We start from the raw sequence: 16,847 nt of genomic DNA on the forward strand, positions 1-16,847 counted from the left end.
TTTTTTATGAAGAAAAACAAGATGATATCAATCTTTACTGAGTGAATGATATAAAAGCTTTCTTAACTATGTGTGTGTGTCATCTAGCCAGAAGAACCAGGGGTTTGTAAAGAAGTTATTTCCTTTCACCTTAAATGAAATCTCATCTACCTGAGAAAACAGGCATTTTTATTGTCTTTCAGGTATTCATTCCAATAATATGAAAGGGATTTATCAAATTAGATAGAGGTCCTATGAAATCATAAAGCCTGGGATGAAATATGAGTTGTGTTTTCTTTAATATTTTAAAATCTGTTAGCTTGGTATAGATCCATGGAAAGTACTGGATTGATCCACAAGGTCAGCCAGTAGGCTAATGTAGACATATATCATGATGTCTTTATGGGCTTATATTTGAGATGAAGATACATCTAAAATTATACTTTCCATTTCAACTTCCTGCTGATGAGTATTCTAGCATAGTTTGGTTTTCTGGTTAACACCCTGTAACTTTTATAAGACATTATTGTTTGTCCTGCATATATGTTATTTTGCCAGGTATTTTGACACTTAATAATACAAAAACTTTCACTTATCCTCCCTGAAATAGATTTGATATGCCTACAGGAATAAAAAGTATAATTTGGATGATAGATATTTGAATATGACACATTTTGATAATAACTGATTTATAGTTAAATAACTTTTAAAATTTTCAAAGAATTACTTCGTTTTAAATACCAGAATATTTATTTATCAGACTATTAATATTTAAACTCCCATACCTGTATTTAATCTCATATTATTTTGAGCTGTTTAATGCAATATTATCTCTTATTCTGTATATTCCAATCATTTATCTAATTCAAACATATTCTGTGTCATCTAAGTTATATTAATATTTAGCAAATATGTAATAAGATCAGACCTAAAATAAGCACAAGTATATTTTATTTAAAAAATCTTTACTTATACAATACCCTTAAAATACAGAATACATAAGTTTATACATGGAAGAAGGCTTGTAGGTTATTTTGTCCAAAAAGCCCTACCTGGACAGCTATCTATATTTATATAAATTTTAAATTGTGAACAGTACAATTTCTTATTGTTGCAGTCTTAAAAATGACTGGGTCGCTTGGGTAATTCAGTCTGTTAAGCAGCCAACACGGCTCAGATCACGACCTCATGGCTCATGAATTCAAGCCCCTTGTTGGGCTCTGTGCAGACAGCTCAGAGCCTGGGTCCTGCTTCAGATTCTGTGTTTCCTTCTCTCTCTGCCCCTTCCCCACTGTGTCTCTCTTTCTTTCTCAAAAATGAACATTTTTTAAAAAGTTAAACAAATGAGAATTTGGGTCATTATCAATTGCATTGCCTCTCTGTCTACAATTCCAACAAAACAAAAAACAAAACAAAATAAAAAAACACAACATAGAGCTGTATGGGTCTTATTGCAGACTTTTATATTAATAAAAAAAGACTTAAAAGTTACAGATAAATCTTGATCCTATCTATGGAAGAAAGTTACTATTAGTCTAAGATTGACATTACTGTATTAACTGTTTCATTTGGCCCACTGATAGACTTTGTATGTGTATCTATTTTTAAATATAAATGTACAAATCATACACACACATAAGATACTACATTTGGTTTAATCACCTCTTTGGAGAAATAAGCAAAAATGAGCCCAAAAGAGTTAACCTGGCCATTTTAAAGAATTATGTCACATAAAGCCAAACACATATTTTATTTTTGTTCTTAAATAGTTTATTGTCAAGCTGGTTTCCATATAACACCCAGTGCTCATCCCCACAAGTGCCCTCCCCCATGCCCATCACCCCCCTTCCTCTCCCCCCACCCTCATCAGTCCTCAGTTTGTTCTCAGCATTCAAGAGTCTCTCATGGTTTGCCTCCCTCCCTCTCCTCGATTATTTTTCCCCTTCTTCTCGCCCACAGTCTTCCATGAAGTTCCTCCTAATTCTCCTTACAGTATTCTGTTGTATTATACATATTATATTATAATATATTCTTTCTGCTTTGGTCTGGCTAGGACACGAGTGAGTGTTCTTTAAACGGCAAGGAGTAAGCCTGGGATTGACTGAGTGAGTTGTAGTGTGTCTTCTCACAGGACATATCAATTCCATTGCAGCTGAGGAAACAGAAGCCTCCAGAGAAAGAGCTCAAGTTTTCTACGCTAATTAATTTTGAAAAAACATAAAGACTGCTGCTAGATTCCTTTGTTAGTATTCAAATATACTGATGGCAAATGAGCTGTTAGTTTAATCTTAACGTACAATTAATAAAATTTTAGATTTTGCATAAGCATATATATGCAAATTTTGAGAAACATTCACTACAACTAAATCAGACCAGTTCTGACTGTGTAACATACATAGGGTTTTAAAGTATGTGACATGGCCAATACGGAACTTACCTGTTCTAAAGAATTTTAAAATCTACATAGAATCGGAGTCAAACTTTGGAAAGTTCTATGTAGTATACTAGAAAAGGTCATACAAACTAATTTTGCCCAAGGGATACAGAGTAGGCTTTAATCAATAATAGTTTTACAAGCATAATTTGAATCTTTATAGTGATTAGTGAGATATCAGAAAAGCCCATTAATATACTCCATTAGGTTTAGCTTTTTAAAAATATTTTTCTTTTAAAGATAAAAAATTGTGATAAAGTTAAAAGACAGTGGTTTAAGTTTTGTAAAATAAAATTTAACAGAATAGTGTTAAATTATAGTGTTGCACGTGACAGAATCTATACTTTCTTAATTTGGGGAAAATATCTACTGATTTACTTATGTGCAACAAATAATATGTAGCTTATCAATAGATATAATCATATATGACTATGTTAACTATATTTTAGAGGGAGGCCCAGACACTTGATAATCATTTATATCTTACACATACACAAAAAAATTACAGGTCAATTTTCTGCCTTTTTTTTTTTGTAAAAACAGGGTCCTTCTAATTTTTATTCTATTTGTAATATAGTTAATATGCTAGAGTAAAAAGAAGCCTGGACATTACTAATACTGGCTTTATCTTTGAATACACATTTCCAGTAAGCAAGAAATGCATTAATTGAAAATTGCATGTACATTGTATTCAGTGAAAAATTGTTCCTCACAATGTTTTCGGTCAACAAAAAGTGCAGTGCATTTGTCTCATTATGTTCATTTTTGTGATAAAACAGGTTACTGATTTTTCCTTGGATAGCCCAAACAATAAAAATAAGGGTTATTTAAATTTAAAAAAATGAATGAAAAAAGAGAAGTGTTTTCTTTTTTTTTGAAGCTGCATCATTTCAACGCATTTCTTTGAACAGAGATCATTGTCTAACACACCACATGACCCACCAGCAATAATTTTTGGAAAGACCGTTTCAGAGTTAGAAGTGCTTAAGTATCTGTGTTTGGGTGGGTGGGATTCGTGTAGGTACGCCGGTCATACAAGTGACTGCCACAGATGCAGATGATGCCAACTATGGAAACAGTGCGAAAGTGGTCTACAGCATCCTGCAAGGACAGCCGTATTTTTCAGTGGACCCAGAATCAGGTAATAGCCTTTCATACTTGGCTTCTTTCTCATTATGTAGTACATCCGGATGCACGATTATAGATTTTTCTGTATTTTAAAAGCTATTGATTCAGTATCATGCTTCCACTTATTCCCCATAGTTACACTATGGAAATAAAATCAAACTTCATATTATTTAAATAGATTATTTGAACTGTTATCTTTTTAGACTATTATTTACAGAGTTTAAATTTATGACACCAAATACAAAATTGAGATTTAGCACTTTTTGTGTTCTAGGAAATACTAAAAACTGAAAGCATGCGAAAATCATCAAATTAAGCAAGCTTATTCATCTGAAGAATTTTGAATGAAGTTAATTTTTTTAATCAAAAAGGATAATTAAATTGATTTAGCAAAGCTTGTTCCCTGTACAATAGCCACTGGAAGGATTCTTTCTGTGCTGTCAATGATATTAAACTGGTTATGGATTTCATAGATTTAGGTACACCAACTTCTTAGCTGTTTGTTATGATGAACTTCTATAAAATAGATCTGGGGCGCCTGGGTGGCTTAGTCGGTTAAGCGTCCGACTTTCGCTTAGGTCATGATCTCGCGGTTCGTGGGTCTGAGCCCCGGGTCGGGATCTGTGCTGACTGCCAGCTCAGAGCCTGGAGTCTATTTCAGAGTCTGTGTCTCCCTCTCTCTCTGACCCTCCCCTGCTCACGCTGTCTCTCCCTCTCTCTCTCCTAGAAATAAATTTAAAAAAAAAAATTATAAAATCTTGCATAGATTAATCTTAAACTCAGTGATTAAATTGTAAAATATCTGTCTACTTTTTCTAAAAGGCATAATAAAAACTGCACTACCAGACATGAGCAGAGAAAATAGAGAGCAGTATCAAGTGGTTATACAAGCCAAAGACATGGGCGGCCAGATGGGAGGCCTTTCTGGAACCACCACCGTAAACATCACTCTGACAGATGTCAACAACAATCCTCCACGATTTCCCCAGAGTAAGGAAGGTTTTATTTCTCTCACGTAGGAAGCCTTCTCTGACACACGACGAACAGCTAATATTTGTACCAGTGTTTTCACTATTATGTTGTAAGCAAAGGCGAATCCACAACTTATCCCCCCGATGAGATTTTATAACTTCCCACAAATGGATTTCCCAATATTGGCTGCAATCATATCACCCTTTCCCTTATGTCTTTCACGGTTTAGAGCATGGACTCTTAATTCTGACAGCCTGGTTTCAAATCCCGTGTCTGCTACTTGTCAGACCTCAGTTATCCGAGGTTATCTTATATACAGATATCTGTATATGAGAATTATACTCCCTTACTTAATTGATTCTAAAACACAGACTTTCTATTTTAAAGTCTCAGATATCAGATGCTGTATTATAATAAACACAAATTGGGTTTAAACAGCAGCATTTGTTTTTTCTAATGGTCTGTAGAGTTATGGTATGCGTTTATTCTAATGGCATCTGAGACATGTTAGAGTTTACGAGTATCTGTTATCTACTTGTAAAGGTCAAATCAGTCAGTAGCTTTTTAGATATCACCATTGTAGCCATGTATATTAAACCCTGGATGCTTTGATGCCAGGGGTTCCTACAAAAATAGATTCCCATCCTTTGCCGTGAATGTTTCCATTTTGCAGTGAATAAAAATATAAAGCGCCCTATTTTGAAATGTTCAGTTAAGGGAATCTCAGATTTAAACTTGTGATATTGAATCCAATACATTAGAGCATTTTTCCAAACTAATCAAAATTAAACTGCTTGATGATTCAGCTTTGGCTGTTTGACATAACAATCTGATAAATGTTAAAAAAAAAAAAAAAAGTCTGCTAAGAATGTGAACAATAAGCCTAATTAACATAAATCTAAACTTTGCATTCAGTTTCCTTAAATATAAACTGAAACAGTATGACTTGATGAATTCTCAAATGGCTTGCTACTCTATAATTCCTTGATCCATTATAATTTTAGCAAAAGGTTTAGAACAATAATAGTAGTAATAATAAAAGTGCTTAAGAACTATCTCCGGGCTAAACATATAGAAGACATAATTTCATGTAATTCTCATAAAAAAAAAAACTATGAGATGATTGCTGTCATTATCACCCAATTTTATAGATGAAGAAATCAAGGGTTAGAGAATTCAACTTGCCCAGTGATGAGAATTCAAATCCAGGCATCTGGATTTAGAAGTCCTCCTTAATCACCTAACAAATTAGAAAGAGAAAACTTTGAAGTCAGAGAGTCTCAGTTTTGCATGCTGCTTTTCTCAATTTTATAGGATTGTTTCCTTGAGCCCTATCCCTATCTTGGTCTTATGAGGATAAATATTAAAATTAAACAAATTAATATAGAGGGCCTTTGGCCTTATATAGAATGCAGTACATTTTAAATGTTTAAAAACATTTCTAAATTTCATTAACTTTTTTATAACTTTTTCCTATTGACTCTTGAATAAATTGTCACAAACTAAAATCCTTTCAAGGACAGCACGATGCACGGCTGGAACTGCAGGAAACAGAAACATCCATATCCCACTTAAAAGCATTAACAAGCAAAAAGCGAGGAAGGGAGGAAGGAAGGCAGAAATTCCAGTGTATGGAATTATTTTTCTATCTCTGACCTGGAATATAAGAATAAGTGCATGTTTTTGAAATAATTTAAAATTTATAAAAATATTGTGACAATTTTGAAATCTCCAGATAAGCGGTAAATAATTGGTTTTCTTGCCCTAGTAAGTAAAAGTTCTGGATTCTAATATCATGCCTACCATCTGTTATCTAAGTAACCTTGGAACATTCACTTAATCTTCCTGGAACTTATATTTCTCATTTACAAAGTGAGAGTGCTTTGCCTTTATAAATTATTTTTACAATTTAATAAATCTATAATTTTTGACAGCTTACAATTCAATATGATGAAAACCTCTCCCAGTTTAAAATTAACTTATTGAAGTAAAAAAGGCAGAGAACAAAAGATTTTTGTTATCTAAAGATGAAATGCCAAAACAGCTCTGATTCAATTTTCAGGTACGTATCAATTTAATTCTCCTGAGTCTGTACCTCTTGGAACCCATCTTGGAAGGATAAAAGCCAATGACCCTGATGTGGGGGAAAATGCTGAGATGGAATACAGCATTGCTGAAGGAGACGGAGCAGACATGTTTGATGTCATCACTGACAAGGATACACAGGAAGGGATTATAACTGTCAAACAGGTTTCTTTACGCTGTCTTCATTTTTTCATTGAGCACTTATAGTTCGTTCATTTTTGCTTTTCAGTCAAGGGAAGAAAAGCCTAGGATTTATTTTTCCCATCTTTACATGCTGTCCAGCCTTCATAGAAGTGGGTACAGTTGTGGTTTCATCTCGAGTTAAGCATCCTCATCATTGACATGCAAAACCTTAACTGTTAGTGCTTATAGGAGACACACTAGGAAGAGATAGCCTGGAAAGTCCTTGTTTTATATTCTCCATGGCTGAAAAAAGTAGCATGCAGTCATAACTTTCCTTCACACACTTTTCAAAATATTTCAATTTGTCTCTTCAAGTAGATGAAACTTGAAGATGTGTGTTTTATTTTGGATTTCTTGATTTTTAATGCAGTGTGGGAGAACATTATGAGACTTTATCTCGAATAATCCAGCTAAATGCTGATCATGTTCTACTTTCCTGATATATCTGTTTTCATTCGCATCTTGCTTTCCATACTGATCAGATTAATGAAATATGCTTTTTCTTTTAAAATATCAGTTTTAGGGGCGCCCGGGTGGCTTAGTCGGTTAAGCGTCCGACTTTCGCTCAGGTCATGATCTCGCGGTTCGTGGGTTCGAGCCCCGCGTCGGGCTCTGTGCTGACAGCCAGCTCGGAGCCTGGAGCCTGTTTCAGTCTGTGACTCCCTCTCTCTCTGACCCTCCCCTGCTCACGCTGTCTCTCTCTCTCTCCTAGAAATAAATAAAAATATTAAAAAAATAAAAATAAAAAAAAATAAAATATCAGTTTTAGAAATGTTGGAACAAAGGAGTCAACTTATATGAGCAGTTTGCTAAATCTCTACTTTATTCCATATTTACGCTGATTTTAACTTCACATAACTTTAATAATAATAATAAATAATCTGTATATCCATTAGATAATATGTTTGCCTGTGACCATCAAAATATGAAATACATTAATAAGTGGGATTCAATCTTAATGTGATACCATTATATTCAGTTACCCCCTATGAATAACTGTAAGACAAAACAAAAATTTACTAATTTATTGGATATACCTATGAAGCAATATTTGGGGAAGTTTTTTAACGACAGTTCCTGGTACCATTAACAGAGCTGGTTTTTAAATTATAATATTGTCTTCCCTTGTAATATCTGCTATTTTATACTAATTTTTCTTATTTAACTTCAGAATTTAGATTTTGAAAACAAAATGCTGTACACTTTAAGAGTCGATGCAAGTAACACTCATCCTGATCCACGATTCCTACACCTGGGACCTTTCAAAGACACAGCCGTGGTCAAAATATCTGTAGAAGATACAGATGAGCCTCCTGTGTTTAGTAAACTTTATTACTTGATAGAAGTAGATGAAGATGTAAAGGAGGGCAGCATCATTGGACAGGTTACAGCATATGATCCAGATGCAATGAACAATTTAATCAAGTAAGTATTTTGCGGTAATTTAAGTTTGCAGAAAAATAATTCTTCCGTTTACAAGCTGTTTGAAAAAATAGAGCATGGTTCCACGTATGATCAAATACAGTAATAAGACTAAATACTTCCATAGTGCAACTCTTCGCTGAACTATCTTCTCAGTAATCTCAAAATATTATTGCATTGGACTCATCATTTTCCAAGGTAGAACCTATTATTATACCTGCCTGCGATGATAAGAGTAAGACACTGATTATTCAAATATCTTGCCAAACAATTGGTCAGTGGCAAAGCTGGGTTTGAGAATAAGGCCATCTGGCTCTAAGAGTCTGGAATTTAATCCCTCAGCTGTGTGATTCTTATCTCATTGCCTCTCTTGGAGAAATCATAGTTCAAATAATAAGTGACCTAAACGAATAAATTAGAAAAAAAATTTTGTTCTAGAATGCTATTAAGAAGTAATTTGAAAATGTGGAAGCATCTTTTAAATGGGGCGCCTGGGTGGCTTAGTCGGTTAAGCGTCCGACTTTCGCTTCGGTCATGATCTCGCGGTTCATGGGTGTGAGCCCCACGTCGGGCTCTGTGCTGACTGCCAGCTCAGAGCCTGGAGCCTGCTTCAGTCTGTGACTCCCTCTCTCTCTGACCCTCCCCTGCTCATGCTGTCTCTCTCTCTCCTAGAAATAAATAAAACATTAAAAAATTTTAAAAAAATAAAAATAGTCACTAGGCACCAAAATTTTGGGAAGAAGCAATATGTCAACCTTTACTAATAACAGAATTAGTAAAGAAAGTAATGATATTTGAGATTACAAAAATTTTTTAATTAGTATGGTATTGTGTAGTATAGCATAATACTTTCCCAAAGTTTGAGTAGTATATGAACCATTTCAAACCTTTCAAATACGCCAGAATCTTAAGAGACTGCTTTATATGGTCCTTAAGGGGAATGTAAATATAGTTGTGACATAAATGAATGAATACAATGGGTTGGTGAAGATGAGCAGCTGTGCCTGACTGTGGCATTAAATTCATACATGAGATTGTTGCCTATCCCTTCTTCTGTAAAATAATAGTTACCGTTTATTGAGCACCTGGTATAAACTAGAAAGTCTGAAGAAATTTATATTTATTAGCTCAGTGCAGCCTCATTACAAGTTTATTGGGCAGGTACAACTATTATCACCCAAATTTTATAGGAGAATAAATTGAGATGCAAAGAGTTTAGGATACAGTGCAGTATAATTAGCAGACAGAGGATTCAAACTCTTGCAGATCTGAATGCATAGGCAATTCTTTAGCACACATACTCTGCTTTCTTAAAGGCCTGTTTACTAATTAGAGATCATTAATATAATGTTCTGCATTTGTTGACTAATTTGACTAACTTCAGATATACAAGGCAGATCCCTCAGGGAAAATTATGCAAAAGGCAAAACATGGATTTTGCCCTTCAGAATTTGGTCTGGTTTCCCTTCATTTTCCCCATTGCCCACTGTAGGGAGTTTCATAAGCTCCAGCTATATGATTTGAGAAACTCTTGTATACGCATACACCTATTAAAACATCATCAAAATCAAGACAATGTAGATATATCTTATCCCTAAGAATTTCCTCATATCTTTTTTAATGCCTCCCTCTCAAACCCACCCCCAACCCCCAGGTGAACATGATCAGGTTTCTGTTCATATAAGTCAGAATGGATTCGGTTATCTTGATTTTATACCAGTACAATCATACAATGTTTATTCTCTTTTGTCTAACTTGTTTCACTTAGCACAACCATATCGAGATTTTTCCATATTATGTGCATCAGTAGTTGATTCCTCCAATTGATGAAAAGTATTCCAATGTACAGAAATACCGCATTTTGCTTATCTGTTCACTGAATAGTTGATTAGCACATACACAAATATTTGTATATGAGTATTTGTATAGTTGTGTTTTCACTTCTCTTGAATAAATACCTAGAAAAGTTATGGTCAGACCATAAGGCAGATGTGTGTTTAGCACTTAAGAAACCAAAATATTGCTTAAAGTGGCTATACAATATTACATTTTTACCAGCATTTATGATGGATTCAGTTTCTGTATAGCCTCACCAATACTTGGTACAGTCAGCCTTTTTATCTGTAGCCATTCTAATAGGTGTATAATAGTATCTCTATTGCCTATATAGCAAGTGTTTTTTTATATGTTCAGGGTGCCACCAATATATGTTCGTTGATGAGGTATTCATTCAAATACTTGCCTCAATTTTAATGTATTCTTTATTATGATTTGGAGATAAGCACACACATTTCGCACAATCGATACAAGTCCTTTGTTAGATATGTGATTTACAAATATTTTCTCCCAGTTAGTGACTTTTATTTCCATTCCCATTAAGTGACTTTCAAAGGATGAAGGTTCTCAATTTTGATGAAATCCAATTATTAACTTTTAAATTTACGGATTGAACTTTTAGTACCTAATTGTTGACAACATCTGCAGGATCCCAAAGTTTTCATTCTGTGTTTTCTACAAGATTTATTGCTTTCAGTATTATAATTGCATCTATGATTCACTTTAAGTTAGTTTTTATATGGTATGAGGTATGGATCAAACTTCTTTGTCTTTTTTGTATATGGATCCACAATGTGTCCACACCATGAGTTGCAAATACTGTGTGTTTTTTTTTTTTTTTTTTTTTTTTCATTCTTTTTTCTTCATACCATTGTCAAAACTCATTTGTCCATGTANTTTTTTTTTTCATTCAAGAGCCTTCATACCATTGTCAAAACTCATTTGTCCATGTATACATGGATCTAACTCTGGACTCTCTTCTATTGCAATTATACATTTACCTATGTTTACGAAAGTTACTTTTCTGTACCTTCATAAAAAGTCTTGAAATTAAGGGGCATCTGGGTGGCTCAGTTAGTTAAGCATCCAACTCTTGGTTTCCACTCAGGTCATGATCTCATGGTTCATGAGTTCAAGCCCCACATTAAGTTCTGCACTGACAGGCAGAGCCTGCTTGGGATTCTTTCTCTCCTTCTCTGTTCCTCCTCCACTCACGTGTGCTGTCTCTTGCTCTTTCTCTCTCTCTCGAAATAAATAAATGAACCTAAAAAAAAGGTCTTGAAATTTAATACTATTTGTAATTTAACTTTATTTTCCCTAAATTTGTCCAGTAATTATATGCCCTTTGTATTTTCAACTGTCAACTGCTAGAAAAGAACTTGCTAGAATTTTTATTTAAAATCTCTTAAGTGTGTAGATGAATGTAGGCAGAATTGATGATATCTTAATGATACTCAATCTATTAACCCATAAATAGTGTATATTTCTCCAGTTATATAGGGACTTTTTTCAGCTGTATTTTGTGGTTTTATGTCTTCAAAGAACATCTTTTATATTTCTTTTTATTGCTTTATTGCATTGGTAGGAACCTCCAAAACAATGTTAAATAAAAGTGAGAAGAGCAGAAATCTTTGCCTTCCTCTGTGTCTTATGAAGAAATTATTTAATCTTCAGTATTCAGTACGATGCCATCAGCACTTTTTTTAAGCCTTTATAAAACTGGGAAAATTTAATTCTATTCCTTTTGTTTTGAAAATTCTTATCATGAGTAGACTTTGGATTTTGTCAAATGATATTTTCTGTGTCTATTGAGATGGCCATATAATAAAATGATGAATGATTTGATTTATTTTTCATATTGAACACGTTCTGCATTATTGGGTAAATGCCACTTAGCCACATTATGCTATTTTATTATGCATTGTTTAATTCAATTTACTAAAGTTTAAAAATGATTTTACACTTTTTTAGGGGGAAGGGGGAGAGAGAGAGAGAATCTTAAGCAGGCTCCAGCACAGAGCCCAAAGTGGAGCCTGCTGCAGGGCTCAATCTCACAAACTGTGAGATCATGACCTGAGCCGAAATCAAGATTAATGCTGGACCGACCAAGCCACCCAGGCGCCCCAGCACTTATTTTTATTAGGACATTATTTTATGGTTTTGTTTTCATGTAATGTCTGCTTGGATTTAGTGTCATGGTAATACTGTCTCACAGAATGCAGTCAGAAGTATATAAGATTCTCTTTTAATTTTTTGGAAGAATTTGCATATAAATGACATTGTTTTACTAAAATGTTTAGTAAAATTTAAAAGCATGATGTTATTTTTCCTTAAATGGTTAGTACAATTTAAAAGCAAAGAACAATATTATCTTTTTTCTCTGAGTTACAACTACAAATTTTATTTCCTTACTACTTGTAAGACTGAAGGTTATCTTGACTCTTACGTGGGCTTGTTTGGCTTTGTTTTCCTTTTTCTTCATCTTTTAGGGAATTTGTTAATTTCAGCAAAGTTGAAAAAAGTTGTTCATAATATTCTTATTATCCTTTTGATACCTCTAGTACTAATAGCCCTCTAAGATACTGTTAACTTGTATCCACTTCCTTATTTTCTGACCTGTGTGACTAAACGATTTTTTCAATTGTTTATTTGCTGTTTTTTTTTTCTTTTTTTCCCCTATGATTATTCTCTCTTCAGCTTACATTGAGTTTTATTTGCTCTTTGTGTCTATTCCCTTGAGTCAAGAACTGAGGTCATTGGTTTGAGACCTATTATTATTCTCATATGTACATGTTAGTGCTAAATAAATTTTATTTACTTAATTATTTATTTATTTATTTAGGTACAGCTTTAGATGCGTTGTTGTTTCTACCAATAAGAAGGTATTTTTTATAAAGGATTTAGCAAGGATTTTGCATAATCCTTATCTTTATTGTTCCTTTGTAACTTGTCAGTTATTCCCTAGGATGCTTTTAAATTGTGTCACTAGGTTTTTTTAAATCTTTTTTTAACGTTTATTTATTTTTGATAGATAGAGACAGAGCATGAGCAGGGAAGGGGCAGAGAGAGAGGGAGACACAGGATCAAAAGCAGGCTCTAGGCTCTGACCTGTCAGCCCAGAGCTCAACGTGGGGCTCGAACCCACAGACCACGAGATCATGACCTGAGCTGAAGTCGGATGCTTAATTGACTGAGCCAGCTAGACATCCCTTACTAGTTTAAGTAATTTAATTATGATGCACTTTTCTATAATATGCTTCATTTATTTTGTACTTGAGGTTTATAAAGCTTCCTGAATCTGTGACTTTATGTCTTTCTTCAAATTTGGAAAAGTTTTCAGCCGCAATCTCTGTAAATTTTTTTTGTCCTACATTCTTCTTTTTAAGGACATTTAATTAAAAATTATCCTAGATTTCTTGAAAATGTAACACAGCACACTGGTGCTGTTTGTTTATTTAATCTTCATTTCCCCCTCTTAGTTATTTTAAATAGTCCCTTTTAATCTTCATCTTCAAGTTCACCAAGGTTTTTTTTTTTTATATCTACCCTACTTTAATTCCATCTAGAATATTTTTTATTTCATAGGTTATAATTTCTTTTCTGGAAATGTTATTTCTGGGTGTTTTCAATTGCTAGCATTTTCTTCAATTATATATTTTAGTCATATTTTCTTGTTTTTTTTATGCATGCAGTTTTTGATTGGATGTCAAACATTGTGCTTTTACTGTGGTTACTGTTACATAGCTTTGCATTTGCATAAATATTCTTGAGCTACATTCATATATGTGATTAAATTACCTGAAACATGGAACTTTTTGGAACTTGCTTTTGTGCTTTATCAGTAGCCCTTTTTCTAGACCTAAATTTGCCCCCTAGATCAGGTAAGGTCTTTCAGGGGCACCTGGGTGGCTCAGTCAGTCAAGCAGCAGACTCTTGACCTAGGCTCAGGTCATTATCTCACAGTTCATGGGTTTGAGCCCTGCATCCAGCCTTGCTCTGATGGTGTAGAGCCTACTTCAGATTCTCTCTCTCCCTCTCTCTCTGCCCCTCCTGCTCTCTTTACTCTCTCTCTCCCTCTCAAAATAAATAAATAAACAAAAAAAAATCAAGTAAAACCTTTCTGAGTAGTCTACCAAAGCCCCATGAGTTTGAGCTTTATCCTTTGGCTGGTAGAAACTAGAACTCTTCCCATTAACATGCCAGTTCATAGTTTTGTTCCTTCTAATCCTTGTGATTGATTGTCTTTATTGCTTCACTTTATCTGTTCCCAAGCATGTTCTGATCAGAACTCAATTGGAATGTTGAGTAGTATTTTCTTTAGATTTCAGTAGGTCCCTCTCTATGAAACTCTCTCCCTTGAATTACTCCATCTTTAAAATTCTAGGTAGTTTGGTTTCAACATAGACTATCAGCACTATCTCCTGAACTGAGGGGACTGACAGGCTCCATCTGGGATCACACTTGCTGTTTTGCTGTCTGGAACCTGTCCCTGGCAGCACACTAGAGCAGTCTTATGTATCATTTTGTATCTATCTCTCTTCCCTGAGATTTACTGTCATTGTTCCCTGGTGTCTAATCAATCAAAAATAATTGTTTCAGGGGCACCTGGGTGGCTCAGTTGGTTGAGCGTCCGGCTTTGGCTCAGGTCATGATCTCACGGTTCGTGGGTTCGAGCCCCGTGTCAGGCTCTGTGCTGACAACTAGCTCAGGGCCTGGAGCCTGCTTCAGATTCTGTGTCTCCCTCTATCTGTGACCCTCCCCTGTTCATGTTGTCTCTCTCTCTCAGAAATAAATAAAACATTAAAAAATTTAAAAAAATAATTGTTTCATATATTTCACTTAGTGTTAGTGAATTGTGTGTGTGTGTGTGTGTGTGTGTGTGTGTTTGGGGAGCCGGTCCTTGTTATTCTATAGGTGTTTTAAAAAAAGGACATTCAAAATATCACTTTAAACATGCTTCTGATCAAAATATTTAGTCATTCTTGCACAGGAAATTTTGTAGCAAAGAAGACTTGTATAATTCTCTTCTCAATAGAGACTTCAGTGCCATTTTATTCTATTTCTATCAAGTATTGAAACTTTAAATTTATTAATCACCTAACTAATTTTAGTAAGTAGAGATCATTATAATATATATAGGATTATGTATTTTTATTGATTATGAATATTTGATAATATCATTAAACTTCTCAATAAGCTTCTATTGTATAAATAACACACTAGTATGTAGGTGATACATGACTGATGGGAATTTAGTTGCAAACATTCTATCAATCTATGTATATATGGATTAGACCTAGATGTAAAAAGATACAAATATAGATTGATATATAATATACCCAATCTATATAAATATATATTTTCCTGTATCTGGAATTTCCTCAAGATACAATTTTAGGAGTAAAATTTCTAGGTCAAAGACTGATAGTTAAACTTGCAACATTGCTTTATAGCATATAAAAGTGGCTGATAAATTTTAAGTTTATAGCTGTCCCCAAAATATTTGTGTTTTATAGGTACTCAACTATAAAGAAAGAAACAATGTACAGTGGCTTTACCTATAAAAACTCAAGAAATTATGACAAAGAGAAGAAGAAAAATATTGAAGAAAGAAATTTATCTTAAATTGTATTTCTAAAATTATATTCCCAAGTCTGTGAACATATAAACCCATTCCTGAAAATATAGCATATAAGCTGATTCCTGTTTACATAAAGATATATGCAAAGAAAACCTTTACCTATCAAATTACAGTGTGAAAAACTAGCAATAATTTAACAAGGAGACAACATTATAATATGTGACTCTTTTGTTTGTTCTTATAGAATTTAGAAGGAAGACTATTCTGATCCCCAGAGCAGAAAATAGGCTATGATAAGCATCATGGACAAATATTTTCCAGGGAAATATGAGGAATTCTTTCTCACTCACCAGTAAATCTGTTCATCAAACATATTTTCTGAAATACATCTGCCACTTGCAACATGAGATTATGATTACAATTAGCAGCTGTTGTCAGTTCTGTTTCACCTCATTAGTAATCATGGATTTCTCAAGTTATAGGGTTGATTATAGCTTTAGAGGTTCTGAAAGAACATGTTGTCTCATTTCACACCTATTTTATGCTCAACATATTTAAAGTTCAACAAATTTTAGAAGAAATCTTTTTTACTGCAAAGTGAGAAGTATGTACACAACAAACTTGCTGGAAAAAAATGCTTTTTTAGTGTTGTTGCTTCAGTAAAATGTACATGATTCAACCCTAAACTAAAACTGGTGAATGTGTGTGTGTGTGTGTGTGTGTGTGTGTGTGTGTGTGAACAGTGTTTCCCTAACAGTTGTCTGGTTTTATTATACAGTAAGATGAGTAAGATAATAATTATTATTTATTTAAAGGTTATGATTATTTAAAAATAATGCCGGGGTGCCTGGGTGGATCAGTCTGTTAGGTGTCCAACTTAGGCTTAGGTCACGATCTCATGGTTCTTGAGTTTGAATCCCATGTCAGTCTCTGTGCTGACAGATGAGAGCCTGGAGCCTGCTTCAGATTCTTTGTTTCCTTCTCTCTCTGCCCTTCCCCATTTGTATTATGTCTCTCTCTGTCTCTCAAAGATAAATAAAAACACTAAAACATTTAAAAATAAAAATAATGCCACTAATATTGGGAATAAAAAAGATTTGAACTATTCACTCAAGCATTGTATAACCACATTCTCATTTTGAAGGACAATTAAATTTTTATAGGTCATAGATAGAAAACACATTTCTGGAAGCAGTGGATGGAAAGAAGAACAAACTTGTAAGTTAA

General features: G+C 33.9%; 1 protein-coding gene across 4 annotated transcripts in view; it reads left to right on the top strand.

The window, feature by feature from the left end:
- CDH9 (cadherin 9) overlaps positions 1-16,847 on the top strand; it is a 95,452-nt gene that overhangs the window by 58,739 nt on the left and 19,866 nt on the right. For 3 of the 4 annotated variants that reach the window (XM_039220139.1, XM_039220140.1, XM_039220142.1), the window contains exons 3-6: positions 3,435-3,554; positions 4,364-4,531; positions 6,576-6,763; positions 7,953-8,206. In XM_039220139.1, the coding sequence (XP_039076070.1) occupies positions 3,435-3,554; positions 4,364-4,531; positions 6,576-6,763; positions 7,953-8,206 (730 nt within the window). The remainder of the gene's footprint in view (positions 1-3,434; positions 3,555-4,363; positions 4,532-6,575; positions 6,764-7,952; positions 8,207-16,847) is intronic. The other variant, XM_039220143.1, reaches the window with a different exon arrangement.

Source organism: Hyaena hyaena, unplaced genomic scaffold (assembly GCF_003009895.1).
Source record: "Hyaena hyaena isolate Hyena2069 unplaced genomic scaffold, ASM300989v1 scaffold_864, whole genome shotgun sequence".
Classification (NCBI taxonomy): domain Eukaryota; kingdom Metazoa; phylum Chordata; class Mammalia; order Carnivora; family Hyaenidae; genus Hyaena; species Hyaena hyaena.